At 41.5% G+C, this 16,920-nt stretch overlaps 1 protein-coding gene across 1 annotated transcript in view; it reads right to left on the bottom strand.

Annotated features, from left to right (window-relative positions):
• Positions 1-16,920, bottom strand: part of CCDC85A (coiled-coil domain containing 85A) — a 569,250-nt gene that overhangs the window by 420,157 nt on the left and 132,173 nt on the right. Inside the window, exon 2 of the mRNA XM_063918201.1 lies at positions 6,260-7,187. Coding sequence (XP_063774271.1) covers positions 6,260-7,187 — 928 coding nt within the window. The remainder of the gene's footprint in view (positions 1-6,259; positions 7,188-16,920) is intronic.

Raw genomic sequence — 16,920 nt, 5'->3', positions numbered from 1 at the left:
AGCGACGGGGCACAACTGCTGGGGCAAATCTACTGGGGGCATAGCTATAGGGGGCACAACTACTGGGGCAAATATAGTGGGGGCATAGCTACAGGGGGCACAGCTACTGGGGGCACAGCTACAGGGGGCAAATCTACTGGGGGCAAATCAACTGGGGGGCACAACTACTTGGGGCAAATCTGGGGGCACAGCTACTGGGGGCATAACTGTGGCCACTCCCTTCCCCTATGAAGCCACGCCCCTATTTTTTGCCACGCACCTCCGGTGCGCACTGTTTTGACGTGAGGGGGGGCACCTGTGGAAACTTTCGCACTGGGTGCCACAAGGTGTAGAACCGGCCCTGAGTGTAACCGTAGTATAACCTGCATATAGCCACCATTTATTGGTAATTTCTATACACGAAGATTAAATATAAATATTTGATAGTGATAGACATATGCAGGTATTTATTATAGGAGCACCGTCTCCGGTCCCCACATATAGTTATATGATGGTTCGCTAGTTTTGATGTTATGCCTCTCAGCGTTATCCCGCTGGTTGCAAAACCGTCCCCCCGGTCACACGTGTAGGGAGTGGTAGTTACTTATTACAGGTTCATTCTCAGCCGTCTCCAGCCCCAGTCTTTCAGTTTCAGCAATGTTATTGTCCCTTTAACACTGCTGAAACTGAAAGAGTGGGGTCGGAGACGGTTACATAGCAGCATATGCTGCCAGCAACGTGTGTGGCTCTGAGAACGGGAGCCGCAACCAGCGGGATAATGCTGGGACACGCGGCTTAGGGTCTTGTGAATCTCTATTCATATAAATCTGGAGGCCGGAGATGGTGCACTTATATGAGATGTTACTAGCCATTGATAGCCACCACTGATTGTGTTACATACTGTATCGATATACACTACATCTATTATTAAATGGTGAGTATATACATACAGTGTTGAGAATGAACCTGTAATAAGTAACTACCACTCACTACACGTGTGACCGGGGTAATGGTTTTTGCGACCAGCGGTATAACACTGAGAGGCATAACATCAAAACTAGCGAACCATCATATAACTATATGTGGGGACCGGAGACGGTGCTCCTATAATAAATACCTGCATATGTCTATCACTATCAAATATTTATATTTAATCTTCTTGTATAGAAATTACCAATAAATAGTGGCTATATGCAGGTTATACTACAGTTACACTCATATGTGTCACTCTAAAATTACAGTTGTGACCAATTGGATAACACTGAGACGCATAACAACAGTACTTTTATACACCTACATGCTGAGATTAAGAGCGATACGTGAATAATAAGTATCATCAGATAAGGTGTTCTATTAGTGACTACGTACAGTGGATTCATACCACGTTTACTACGGTAGTGGTGTTGATGTATGTATAGAACCGGGAACGGTGTTATATTAACAAACACCTTTACTACATATGCACAGCCATGGTTAGTGGATCTATTAGAGATATACAGTATTAAGACCGTTGTATTTTCATTCACCCCTATTTCCAGAACAAAAGGCACCATCATAATGCATATTACCAACATGTGATATATATCAAATACTGTGTTATCAAATTTTAAATTGTTAATGGCATATAGCTGTAACATTACCAGTATGTGGTGTTGAAGGGGGAGAATATCTCACAATTACCATGATACAGTGTTATCTGAAATAAGCTTCAAAATCACTTTACTATAAAATCTTTATATCAAGTTAGATATGACAAACATGAATAAAGGGTGCTAGATAGTGCAGTGATGCGCACACTGCCAGCACCAAATTTAATAAGTGAACATTGAGGGTACCAGTAGTCTGCAGATTTGGATCAGAGGAATCACAGCCACCACAGTGTGGAGCTTGAGCTTAATAGATACAACTGTATCTGTCAGGGATACTCAGTAACTATTTTGTGCAACGTGAAGTGATTATGTCAAACACTTGAGGAAGTGATGAATAGGAACTATAGTGGCTTAACATTTTAATTCACACATAGGTGTGCGCAGGGGGGGTGCCTGGTGCGCACAGGCACCCCCTAATGTCTGGCACGCCGATCTCACATGCCTGATGCAGCGATCGCCGAGCAGGCTGATTACTGTCCCCTCTGCGTTGCACCCTGTCAGGACTGCATTACTGACCGGACGCCTGGGTCAATCAAGGGTGCCATTGACACCGGCTTTCAAATTCCCAGCTCCATGTCCATGTACAAAAACAGTATGATGTGACGTGATTACGTCATGCTGCTCACATGCCCACCCGTCACACCCGCCACATGCCCACCTCTCTCCTTCTATGCTATGCCAACACCAGCCACTGATGAAGAGCAGCATGCAGCCAGCGTTCCTCTTAGGAAGACAAATTCAATACTGGCATGCGGTCGGCAGCAGCATTGACACGTCACTCGTTTTTTCAGCAGCAGCAGCAATACTAGTCTGCGACTGTCAGTGTCAGTGACTGACTTGTAAGTAAGCTGCTGCAATTTGCAGGGGAAAGAGAGGGGGAGCCAAGCCAGGCTGAGGATGAGCAGTGTAATTGCAGTGAGTGCCATCAGGGGTGTTTGTTTGGTGCACACCACAACATCTGACAATGTATCTGCTTTATTAGGATTGGTACAAAGGTGGATATTTTATATGCGTTGACCATCAATAGATGGTTCTAGACACGCCCAAAAGGCAGTGCTAGACACACCCCTCCGACGGTGCACCCCCTAATAAAATGTGCTGCGCACGCCAGTGAATTCACATATTGGGGGTAATTCCAAGTTGATCGCAGCAGGACATTTTTTAGCAGTTGGGCAAAACTATGTGCACTGCAGGGGAGGCAGATATAACATGTGCAGAGAGAGTTAGATTTGGGTGTGGTGTGTTCAATCTGCAATCTAAATTGCAGTGTAAAAATAAAGCAGCCAGTATTTACCCTGCACAGAAACAAAATAACCCACCCAAATCTAACTCTCTCTGCACATGTTATATCTGCCCCCCCTGCAGTGCACATGGTTTTGCCCAACTGCTAAAAAATTTCCTGCTGCGATCAACTTGGAATTACCCCCCATTGTTTGTTACATGTTTTTCACATTTCTTTCACTTGCACTATATTTCGCTTACCTTCTATTATACCTATTAAAAGTTATGTTTTATATTAGTGGTCATTTATCACAAATGATACTGGACTTATAGTATCTAACCAACGTAATTGTCCGAGTGTGCCCATCAAAGGGAATACTTTTTTCTTCTGGTTTCTACATGTTCTGTTTATTCCAGGAGCACCTCCCAAACAATTTCATAATACATATGTATGATTAAAGAAATGGGAAAGGACCTATATGTGAGATAGGAATAAAATTGATTAAGATTACAGGCGTCTGTGCGACCTTTTCTTTATTTTTAATTACAGTTGCTAACAGTTAATTATCATACTTTAGAATCCGTTAACTAAGATTATAAAATATACACCATGTAGCAGCAAATTAAAACGAAAGGGAACTACTTATACAGCGCCTCACGTAATATGGATTAATTGATAAATGAGTGAAAAAGATCAAAAATTAAACTCCAGAGACACTGCGCTTGCCATGACCACTATGTGAAGAAATGGATGAACAAACTAGAAACAACAACAGTGGCAGCGCTGTGTGTCAGCAGTCATATATAAATAGAGAGCACAACGTGTAAAATGTACATATATGTTATTTAATATTACAATATAAAACAGTAACAATTAAAATGAACAGCACACCTATATCTGTCTCAGGTGATTAGCAAAGTCCAGCCGTATGATCAATAATGGCTATAAAGGATAACTCATATTCCACAATGTAAGAGGGAATGAGAAGTCACCGGGTAGATAGTTTTAAGCATAAGATACCTCTCCAAGTGGGCTGGTAACGATTAGCCGAGCGTCCCCGGATAAAGAGTCCTGCGTTGCCCAATGTGCTGTGCAGCGGAGAGGAGATGCGGATGATCCCGGTACTTGGCGCCCGCCGCAGCGGAGAAAATAGACGGCAGCCTCCTATGGAAGTAGAGGCAGACCGATGGCTGTCACCTGCCGCAATGGTAAGTGGAAGACGGCTTCTTGTAGCGGTGAGCCGATCAATGATGGTAATGGTGAGATCGGTATGGATTGCACAGAGGTAAATCACCTGGACCAGGTGTGCCTGAAGGCGGGGCTGACGCATTTCATCACGATCACGTGACTTTATCAAAGTCTTAACATTGCGGCAGGTGACAGCCTGACAGGTGACAGTTCAATTTAATTGTTACTGTTTTATATTGTAATATTAAATAACATATATTTACATTTTACACGTTGTGCTCTCTATTTATATGACTGCTGACACACAGCGCAGCCACTGTTGTTGTTTCTTGTATGTAGCAGCAAATAAATGTAACACTTAGAAAATTCCCCACCTTATAGAATTATGTATTTTTTCCACATATGAAAATATCTATATCTTTAAAATATTAGAACAGCAATCCCATGAAAAAAATAGGTATATTTTTAACATAAATCATTATAGTAGTTTATAAAACCCATCCTGATGTTTACAATCTCTCCTTTGTTCCTCCACACTGCTATTAGTGATTGCTAATTATTCATGTTTCCCACATTATTATATGACAACCATGGCAACCACAGTCATATGACCAATTGTGTAGGAAGCACAAGGGAATTGACATAACCTTCTAAGCTCTGTTTTACATAATTCCCTTCTATGCCTCTGACATCATATAACATGCTGACAGAATGAGAGCGTACAGATGTGTCCACATACATCTTTGCTATATCCCGCCATGTATGGTATGGTTTTGCATGCCATAGACTCAGAGAATTAGCCATGCCTTGTAATTTTTCTTAATTTGGTTCTTTAATAAGTGACTTAATACATATTCTATTATGGCAAACAAAAATTTTAAAATCCATCCACTAGCTACTCGTGAAAGACAGCTTAGCCGTGTTTTGCATGTTGTGCCAAATTAAGCAAAATAGCAATGATGTAAGTGTACACATCTTGTATGTCTGTGCTTGACAGCTATAACTGCTTTGACTCCAGAGTGACTTTTAAAAGGACATAGGGGCAGATGTATTAAGCCTGGAGAAGTGATAAAGCAATGATCAAGCACTGATAAGTGAAAGATGATAACGCACCAGCCAATCAGCTCCAATATGTAAATTAAGAGTGAGGAGCTCATTGGCTGATGAGTTATCACCTTCCACTTATCACTGCTTTATCACTTTTCCGGGCTTAATACATCTGCCCCATCATCATGATTTGTAAGAGACTGTAGGAGAAAAATAACTATCAAACATATGTTTAAGAGGCTTTACACTTGCTATTGGAATAAAAATAAAACTTTCTATGTGGAATTGCTGTTTTTTTTTAAGGTATTGCTGAATAGGTAAACATGAATATACCATTACTTGATTCAGGACCCAGTCTGTAGTAACATTCATGGGTGATTTTCACTATACTCATCATGTTGAAGTACTATGGGATAAAACTGTTGATGGAGAGCCTCAGCTACAAAACAATAACTTTTAATGCTGTGGCATATTATACTAATGCATTAATATCACTGGAGTACTGCACATTTGCTCCCTACAGAGATACAGAAAGTTCAATATGGTTCTGCCGAATATACAGTATAACATCTATATAATGGAGTAAATTTTATATCACTTGTATCTGTGACCTGAACTAATGTAAAGAATAAACTTTACTGTATGTACTCTATTCAACAGGGGATTCATTCCATGCTTTATACAGTACTTGGACCTAAACAAGAGTATACCTTGATTTGCCTAATAACTTTATATAACCAACAAGACACACACAACTCATAAGTGCAGTGTGTTTAGTGTCGGCATTCATGTGTGCTGAATACTAAAGCAGTTTGAAGAAGCTAATATTATTTGGTTCAATGCATTAAACTAACGATAAATTTTGTAGCAAAGCCAAAAAAAAACTTCAGCTAAATAAGGCTTACTCTCATAGCGGCCAGGAATGTTCAGAATTGTCCTAGTACAATCCACTAAAGATAGGAATAGTTTTTGCTAATAGGCATTTAAAGGCCTTGTGTGCAATACATGTTCAACCCTGACAATGACTGGCCATTACTGATATACAATTTTATTTAGGCTACAGCATGCATTTATGATATGTTCACATGTATGTATTAAGTTTATTCTGGTTGTTTAACACATGCAGAAAACTCCATTTAAGAAAATGGGGATTTCAGTAGGCTTGTCCACCCACCATTCATTCCATTGTACACACTTCTGTGATGAGATGACATTTCATCTGCTACTTGTCTCCTTAAGGTGCCTTCCCTGCTGCTCCCACTCAAAAGTTTGAGATGTTCTGGGCTACCTCCAAAATGTTGTCTGAGATGCTCAGGGCTAGTGCCCCTTGCTTTCTGGAGATGTTCTGAGTTTCCACTTAATGTATGTTTTTGAAGATGTTCTGGGGTGCCACTGCTCAGCTTTTGGTACTCTGGACTACCACCAGGCCTATGCTTTTTAAAATGTTCAGGGCTACTACTTAATATCTGTTTTTGTAGATTTTCTGGGCTACTACAAGTATGCCTTTGTGGCTCAGGACTACTTTTACCCACACTTTTATGATGTTCTGGACTTGCACTTTTCAGATGTTTCTGATGGTCAGGGCTTGCTGAACTCCTGGGCTTTTGAAGAGTTTCCGGGCTGCCACTTCCATGTTTCTGGTGTTCAGGACTTCCTTCACCCCTGGTTTTTTGAAGGTTTTCTGGACCATTGGTAGAATTTGCCTTATGATGGTCTGGACTATCCGTGCTACCTGCACTGGATGTGCTACTTCCATCACCAACATCTCTTAGAAAAGTACTGGTTGTTGTATTCAACTGACAGAGGCTAATTTGGCTGTCGATGGAACAGCGACTACCCGCTCCACCAATTTTCTCCTCATCTAATAAAAAACAAAGTTCTTTCAGTTCTAAATTTTCTTTTACCACTTCTTCTTGCCTTACTTCAAGTTCCTTCAGTTTCTGTAAATATAAAGTAACCTCTTTTTGCATGATCCCTGAAGTAAATCTTCCCAAGCGTTGCCATTCTCTGGAAATCCGTTTTCCCTTTTGCCTATCATCGTCCAAGAAACAACATAGGTCTCTTAGTTCTTGGTTGTCTTCTTGCAGCTTCTGATTTACATCCTTAAAGAATAGAATATTTGGTGTTAGTAAATGATTAATTTAAAAGTCAAATCATACATACAATGCTCAACTGAAAGTCTGCCAACTGGCTTTTGCAGTTAGAGGAAAAACACAATTTGTCAGCTCTAATGTGATTTATTCTAACCCACTTGCAATACATTAAATATAATATAATACATCATAACATCAACATGATGGAGAGCAAATTATAAAGTTGAAGTTTAACCTATTTAAAAACTGTCATCTGCATTTATCTAGATTTTTTTTTCATTTTCTTGACACAAAAGGCTCCTCAAGAAAACAAAAACACTAATGCATCATCGCTTGGAGAGTGGTAAAATGGAGAGAGAAAAAGTACCAGCCAACCAGCTACTAACTGCCATGTTATAGGCTGTGTTTGAAAAATGACAGTTAGGAGGTGACTGGTTGATACTTTATCTCTCTCCATTTTAAAACTATCCAACCGATGTTGCATCTCGCCCTAACATATGTTTAACTGATCTACAATATACAGTAGTCAGCTAGGAGCAAGAATCTCCATACTATCATCCAGTTATGATGCATTACTGGCCTAAGGGCGATGCATTTGCTGTGAGTGGATTAATTTTTTATTCTTTTCTAAATAATTTACGTATAAGGTGAGGGAAAGTCACTGTTAACAAGACAGTGAAACAAGCACTGAACTGAATTTATGGCACCCTGGACAATATAATTTGCTGATTTTATCTCTCACTACTTTAATTTTTTCCTCTGCCTTGGTTTTTTGCCATTCCACATTAGGGTGTCCTCCAGTTTAAATGATGAAATGTTACATTGCTCCAGTTCATATTATGTCACACTACAGTGCCTCCATTTTATATTGTGCCACATTAAAGTGTCCCAGTTCTTATTATGTGACATTATAGTGCCGTCCACATTACAATATGCATTACAGTGACACCAGTTCATTTTGTGCCACATTTCAGTGCCCTACAGTTCATATTATGAAACATTACAGTGGCCTCCAATTCAAACTATGACAGATTACAGTTCCCCTTTACCATTATAACATCTACTCAATGCCATATCTATAATGGGTGCAGTGTGTGTGGTGTACACAGGCCCCTGGGTCCAGAGGCACCCACAACGGACACTCTGCACCCATTATTTCAATACTTACCTCTCCAGAGTCTCATGGCAGTGGTACTGACTCTGAGCACCTGGTAGTGCACAGGTCTCAGGGAAAATGTCACTGCCACTGCCCACTAGAGAGGAGGGTACCCGGATGGAGGCTGAACATGGGCCCCTCCTCTCTTAATATGCCCCTGCATCCACTACACACTCCCCTCACTGAAAGTGTAATGTCCCACAATTCAGGTTGGGCAATGGATCAGACCCAATTGCTCAGCACGAAATCTGGAAAATTGGTAAGCAACTTTTATCTGGGTCTAGGCTCTGGGTCCCATAGCAATGGCACCCCTTACTCGCACTATAGATATGTCCAAGGACCTTGAGTACAGAGGGGCCTACTCTATGTCACTAGTCTTTTCAATATCCTATTTTAGCTTCCCCTTCACATTGTGATGGCCACTGCATTGACCATGTTTTTTGCTATCTTTGTTTAGTATCTGACATATTTGACACTGACTCTCCCAGAAATTCATCTGATCCCATGTCATTTCTCAACATCACTATAAAGAACATAAATGAAGGAAATTATTCCGACCTGAAGTGATTAATGTGAATGTTTAAATGATTATATAAATATTGATACATCGGCCTTTAGGATCCTAAAAATATATGAGTATGTGTAATACATGAGAAAAATGTGTGTTCATGAGTTGTCCTATTGCAAAATCAATGGTTTGCAATAAAGCAGAAGACCACATAAAATACAGAGTATGTATACTGTACAAACGTTTCACAAAATGACATTCTGCTATGTCAGTTGCTAATTACTCATTTGGAGCTTAATTAACAGTATAGTATATTTTACAAATATTATATATAACTACTGAACATTCTCAGAGGCACATGCAGGGGTACCTGCATAACACCCCCCCCCCCCCTTCCCCGCGCCCCCCAAGCCCCCTTACACACACACCACACAAAAGCCAAATTATTTGTAGGTCTTTTGTCTCTGTCTCTATATGTCATTCAACAAGGAGTGCTCAGCCTGACCCTATCAGTGACCTGCTACTGTATCTTCCTGCTGGGCAAAATAACTGTGTTTGTGTTTATACAGTACAAATGTATGTGCAATAAACTGTATAAGGTATATATGTGTAAGCGATTTCATTTATAATTATATGTGTGCTATATAAATATATCTAACACGGACAAAAAGTTCAGTTATTATTTTATAAATAAAGTGATTCAACAACCACTGCATTCGTTGCTCTAAGCTCTTTCTCTCTCTCTCTCTCTCTCTCTCTCTCTCTCTCTCTCTCTCTCTCTCTCTGAAAGCATGCTCCCAAGGTGTAGAATAGGATTCTGAATTTTTTGCCAGACCCAACTCAGGCAACTTCTAACATCTAAAGAACAAGATGTATGAAAACAAAACAGGAATTCCATATAATACTCCCATGACTGGCGTTCTATAGCTTGGGTGGTGTAGATTCTTTGGCCCTCATTCCGAGTTGTTCGCTCGTTAGTTTTTTCGCAACGGAGCGATTTGTCGCAAACTGCGCATGCGCAATGTTCGCAGTGTGTCTGCGCCAAGTAAATTTGCTAAAAAGTTTGGTATTTTCTTCGTTCTGGTGATCGGAGTGTGATTGACAGGAAGTGGGTGTTTCTGGGCGGAAACTGTCCGTTTTATGGGTGTGTGTGAAAAAACGCTGCCGTTTGTGGGAAAAACGCGGGAGTGGCTGGAGAAACGGGGGAGTGTCTGGGCGAACGCTGGGTGTGATTGTGACGTCAAACCAGGAACGAAACTGACTGAACTGATCGCAGTGGCAGAGTAAGTCTCGGGCTACTCAGAAACTGCAAAGAAATTTCTTTTCGCAATTCTGCGAATCTTTCGTTCGCAATTCTGCAAAGCTAAGATTCACTCCCAGTAGGCGGTGGCTTAGCGTGTGCAAAGCTGCTAAAAGCAGCTAGCGAGCGAACAACTCGGAATGAGGGCCTTTATCTTTCAATCTCAGAAGTGGTCAGATCAGACAGCGAGTGTATACCAACATTTTTTTAATGGTTATTTGTATTTTTTTACCGTTTGCTGTTCTGAATTATATACGAATACAAACAATACACAAGTTTTCCAACATAACTGGACAGGGAGATGTATGAATCAGTGCAAAGAGCGGAGAAGTGTGCCAGTGGAGAAGTTGCCCATGGCAACCAATCAGCTTTGAAGTAACATTTATCAAGTGGATTCTATAAAACTATATATAGCTGTGTAACTTCGTAACTGGCTCACTTCTCCACTCTTTTTTCACTGCTTCATACATCTCCCTAGAGTGCAGGCTGAAGAGGAGGAACAAGGGAGGGATGGGGTGGTCTAACAAAACCTGACATACATATATACCTGTCCAGAGAGCTGTATCTTGTGCAACAGGCACTGATGATGTAATGATGATGAGTTTTGTTACAATTTGCTTTTAATTGGATGACTGCACATTCACCACTCCATCTGATACCAACTTGATCATTGCTTTCAGCTATTATTACATGACTGAGTGGAAACTTTTTCCTGTGACTGTCTAGTGGTGGGTACACATGGTACACTATGTACCCACCATTGCGTCGGACGCTCCTTGGGTCGATATATCGGGAAGCCATACACACGGAGCGATCCAGTGCACGATCTGCGGCCACCCCTCGTTCTGTGTGCGCATAACGCTGCATGAGATAGGCAGCAGTTTTCTCTAATCTTTTGAACATGCAGTAACATCAGAGGAAGCGACGTATGACCCCATGGGAGTGTGCAATGCATGATATCGTGCATACACACAGAACGATTGGTCATCCAATCAATTGGGAACATCCCAATCGTTGAACAAATCTTTCCGTGTGTATGCACTTTAAGGTCAAACCAGTTCTCTGTAAAAAATGTAAATATTTTATTACACTGAACAGTGAATCGATGTATTTTCTAGCAAAGCAAATGTTTTCAAATGTTTCCATTTAGGACATTACATTATTATTATGTTTGGCTAGAATAAGTGTTTTTGCGTGTTTAATGTGATGCTATTGACACTTTTAAAATCCGTACTAGAAACACATTACTCTGTCATGACATGTATATTAAATGGTTTATTATTTTTCCCTTAGATGTTTTGTGCTTTGTAAAAACAACACGCCAGGATATCTACCATTAAAATGAAAAGGAAAAAAAAAAAAAAATCACTTTTTTTATTATAGCCATGGAAACATTGGGGGTAATTCTTACATGATCGTAGCAGCAAATTTGTTAGCTGCTGGGCAAAACCATGGGGGTAATTCTGAGTTGATCGCAGCAGCAAGTTTGTTAGCAATTGGGCAAAACCATGTGCACTGCAGGGGAGGCAGATATAACATGTGCAGAGAGAGTTAGATTTGGGTGGGTTAATTCGTTTCTATGCAGGGTAAATACTAGCTGCTTTATTTTTACACTGCAATTTAGATTTCAGTTTATATACACCCAACCCAAATCTAACTCTCTCTGCACATGTTATATCTGTCCCCCCTGCAGTGCACATAGTTTTGCCCAACTGCTTACAAAGTTCCTGCTGTAATCAACTCAGAATCACCCCCCATGTGCACTGCAGGGGAAGCAGATATAACATGTGCAGAAAGAGTTAGATTTGGGTGGGGTGTGTTCAAATTGAAATCTAAATTGCAGTGTAAAAATAAAGCAACCAGTATTTACCCTGCACAGAAACAATATAACCCACCCAAATGTAACTCTTTCTGCAAATGTTTTATATATATTTTTAGAGATGTGAGGCTGACACTTTTCGTGTTTTGTGTTTCTGGATCGCGGCTAGTGTTCTGGATCTGGATTGGTTTTGCTAAAACCACCCTTTCGGGTTTTGGTTTTGGATCTGAATGATTTTTGAAAAAAAACATAAAAACAGCTAAAATCACAGAATTTGGGGTTAATTTTGAACCTACGGTATTATTTACCTCAATAACATTCATTTTCACTCATTTTGCAGTCTATTCTGAACACCTCACAAAAATGTTTTTAGGCCAAAAGGTTACATAGAGGTTGCTGGATGACTAAGCTAAGCTACACAAGTGGGCCGCACAAACCCCTGGCCCATCTAGGAGTGGCACTGCAGTGGCAGACAGAATGGCACTTAAAAAACTAGGCCCCAAACAGCACATAATTGCAAGAAAAAAAAGACGTACAAGATGGAATTGTCCTTGGGACCTCCCTCCCACCCTTATGTTGCATAAGCAGGACATGAACACTTTAAGAAACCAATAATTTCAGCGACAGGTTCTCCCACACAACAGTGGCTGAAATGATTGGTTTGTTTGGGCCCCCACAAAAAAATAATCAATTAAACCCCCCACCAAAAAAGAAGCAGTTAATCTCTCCTTGCACAAACTGGCTCTACAGAGGCAAGATGTCATCCTCATCCTCCGATTCCTCCCCCTTCAGTGTGTAAATCCTCATCCTCACAGAGTATTAATTCGTCCCCACTGGAATCCATCGTCACAGGTCCCTGTGTACTTTCTGCAGGCAATTGCTGGTAAAGGTCTTCCTGGAGGAATTTATAATTCATTTTGATGAACATCAACTTCTCCACATTGTGTGGAAGTAACCTCCTACACCGATCGCTGACAAGGTTACCGGCTGCACTAAACACTCGTTCAGAGTACACACTGGAGGGAGGGTGGGGGGGTGGGGGGGGCAACTTAGGTAAAATAAAGCCATTTTGTGCAAGGGCCTCCAAACTGTCTCCTTTTCCTGCCAGTATACATATGGACTGTCTGACATGCCTACTTGGATGCTGTCACCCATATAATCCTCCACCATTCTTTCAATGGTGACAGCATCCTATGCAGTGACAGTAGATATGTCAGTAATTGTTGTCAGCTCGTTCAGTCCAAACCAGATGTCAATACTTGCCAGTGGGTGGGCTAGGAAATATTGTCTTTTTCCTTGCAGCCCCAGTGGCGGGAGAAAATGAAGGAGGAGATGTTGACAAGTCATGTTCTGCTTGAGTTGAAAATTTAATCACCAGCAGGTCTTTGAACCTCTGCAGGAGGTTGTGTCTGCTAGAATGAGAGATACAACGTAGGCTTTAAACCTAGGATCGCGCACGGTGGCCAAAATGTAGTGCTCTGATTTCAGCAGATTGACCACCCTTGAATACTGGCAAAGCAAATGAAGGGCTCCATCCACAAGTCCCACATACTTTGCGGAATCGCTCCATCTTAGCTCCTTCTTCAATTTTTCCAGCTGATTCTGCAAAAGCCTGATGAAGGTAATGACCTGACTCAAGCTGGCAGTGTCTGAACTGACTTCATGTGTGGCAAGTTCGAAGGGTTGGAGAACCTTGCACAACACAGAAATTATTCTCCACTGTGCTTGAGTCAGGTGCATTCCCCCTCCTTTGACTATATCATACGTGTATGTATAGGCTTGAATGGCCTTTTGCTGCTCCTCCATCCTCTGAAGCATAAAGAGTGTTGAATTCCACCTCATTACAACCCCTTGCTTCGAGTGATGGCAGGGCAGGTTCAGGACTGTTTGCTTGTGCTCCAGTCTTCGGCACGCAGTCACTGAATGTTGAAAGTGGCCCGCAGTTTTTCGGGCCACCGACAGCATCTCCTGCACACCAGTTGTTTTTAAAAAAATTTGCCCAGATGTAATGCATGCACAATATTGGTGACGATGTCAGATATCACAAATCCCCAGGAGACTCTAAGTGGGGTAAGCCATTGTGTGATGATGTTCCTCAGTTTCCATAAGAGGTCATCAGTGCTGTGCCTCTTACGGAAACTGGTGATACACAGCGTAGCCTACCTAGGAATGAGTTGGCATTTGTCAGATGCTGCTACTGGTGCCACTGCTGTTATTGCTACGGGAGGCAATACATTAGTGGGCTATCACAGTCATGTAGTCCTTAGATTGCCCTGCTTCTCTTGTCCACATGTCCTTGGTTAAGTGGACAGTGGGTACAACTGCATTTTTCAGGTCACAGAGGATGCTTTTCTTAATGTCCCTGTACAGTCGGGGAATCACTTGCCTAGTGAAGTGTAATCTAGATGTGATTTGGTACCAGGGACACACTACCTCCATCAACTGGCTAAATCCCACTGCACTAATGGCAGATACCGGATACACGTCTAACACCAGCATAGTTGTTATGGCCTCAGTAATCCGCTTTACAACAGGGTGACTGCTGCCATATTTCATCTTCCTCGCAAAGGACTGTTGGACAGTCAATTGCTTAGTTGAAGTAGTACAAGTGGTCTTCCGACTTCCTCTCTGGAATGACGACCAACTCCCAGCAGCAACAACAGCAGCATCAGCAGCAGTAGGCGTACCACTCAAGGATCCTCCAGAGTAATCCAGGTTAGCAGAGGACTCATCAGTCATGCCAGTGACATGGTCTGCAGGACTACTTACGTTCCTGACTGAGGAGGAAATTGACGTTGAGGGAGTTGGTGGTGTGGCTTGCAGGAGCTTGGGTACAACAGGAAGAAGGGATTTAGGTGTCAGTGGACTGCTTACACTCTTACCCAAAGTTTCTGAACTTGACAATGACTTCTGATGAATGCGCTGCAGGTGACGTATAAGGGAGGATGTTCCTAGGTGGTTAATGTTCTTACCCCTATTTATACTGGATTGACAAAGACAACAAATGGCTTGACACCTGTTGTCCTGATTTGTAGAGAAATAATTCCACACCAAAGAGGTGGCTTTTTTGGTATTTTGCCCAGGCATGACAATGGGCTTTCTCATCCCATGGACAACAACTATCTCCACTGGTGCCTTATTCAAACAAACCACATCACCATCAGAATCCTCATCGTCAACTTCCTCCTCAGCGCCAGCTACACCAATATCATCCTCATCCTGGTGTACATCTACAGTGACATCATCAATCTCAATATCTGCATGTGGACTGGCGGTGCTCCTCCCAGCACTTGCAGAGGCCATGCAAAATGGTGTTAGGAGCCTCCTCTTTCCATACAGTCTTGGGAAGGTCAGGCCAAGACATCGCAACCATGGACACACTTGGACTCTCCTTGGGGATTTGTGATATCTCTGAACACACAGTTGTTTTTTCCTGAGCTTTAAAAAGCTTAATTTAAAAAAAATTTCGAGAGGGAGGAGGGCTTCCATCCTCATGAGAAGCCGAACCACCAGTCATCAACATATGCCAAGGCCTTAGCCTTTCCGTGCCAGTTCGTGTCGTGCATGGCATATTGCCAATTTTACATTTCTTATCAGATAATTCAGCACTAGTACTAGGAACTGGAAGTGGTTCCTGATCTTCCATTATTTTTTCCTCCAAATTGTTTTTCTCCATTTCACAGGACAGCACCCCTTTATTATTACAGCACATAGAACAGTGCCCCTTTATTTTCCAAGCACCCATGTATTCTTACAGCATACAGGACAAGTGTACTTTTATTTAAACAACAGCACCCCTGTATTTTTACAGCATACAGGACCAGTGTGCTTTTATTTTAACAACAGAACCCCTGAAGTTTTACAACATACAGGGCCAGTGTAATATTATTTTAACAGCAACACTCCTGTATTTTTACAGCATACAGGACCAGCGTAATTTTATTTTAACAACAGCACCCCTGAATTTTTACAGCATACAGGACCAGTGTAATATCATTTTAACAGCCACACTGCTGTATTTTTACAACATACAGGACCAGTGTGCATTTATTTTAACAACAGCACCTGTGCATTTTTACAGCATACATGGCCAGTGTAATATTATTTTAACAACAGCACCCCTGAATTTTTACTGCATACAGGACCAGTGTGCTTTTATTTTAACAACAGCACCCTTGAATTTTTACAGCATACAGGGCCAGTGTAATATTATTTTAACAGCAGCACTCCTGTATTTTTACAACATACAGGACCAGTGTGTCTTTATTTTAACAGCATCTCTGCATTTTTACAGCATACAGGACCAGTGTAATATTATTTTAACAGCAGCACCTCTTTATTTTACAGCATACAGCACCAGTGTAATTTTATTTTAACATCAACACCCCCAAGTTTTTACTGCATACAGAACCAGTGTGCTTTTATTTTAACAAAGCACCCTTGAATTTTTGCAACATACAAGGCCAGAGTAATAGTATTTTAACAGCAGCACTCCTGTATTTTTACAACATACAGGATCAGTTTGCTTTTATTTTAATGACAGCACCCCTGCATTTTTACAGCATACAGGGCCAGTGTAATATTATTTTAACAGCAGCACCCCTGTATTTTTACAGCATACAGGACCAGTGTGCTAACAACAGCACCCCTGAATGTTTACAGCATACAAGATAGGACAGGCACCCTGTATTTTTACAGCATACATGAGGACAGTGCTTTTGCCCCATGTACAACACAGTGACAGCCTGAAAAGTAAAACATACATGTACAGCTGCATCACCCCTAACAGCACATGAAACACAAGTAACAGTCAGGACAGCATCCCTAATAGCACATACAACAGTGACAGGAACAGCACCCCATACAGAGCACACACTGAACCTACCAGACTCCACCACCCACAGAGAGACAGAGGTCTGTATCCCTCACTCTCCAAGTCCGGATTGAAAATGGCGGCGA

Source organism: Pseudophryne corroboree, chromosome 4, assembly GCF_028390025.1.
Source record: "Pseudophryne corroboree isolate aPseCor3 chromosome 4, aPseCor3.hap2, whole genome shotgun sequence".
In the NCBI taxonomy this organism is placed as follows: Eukaryota; Metazoa; Chordata; class Amphibia; order Anura; family Myobatrachidae; genus Pseudophryne; species Pseudophryne corroboree.
Note: the sequence above shows the minus strand (reverse complement) of the source record. Positions and strands in the feature narration are given on the sequence as shown.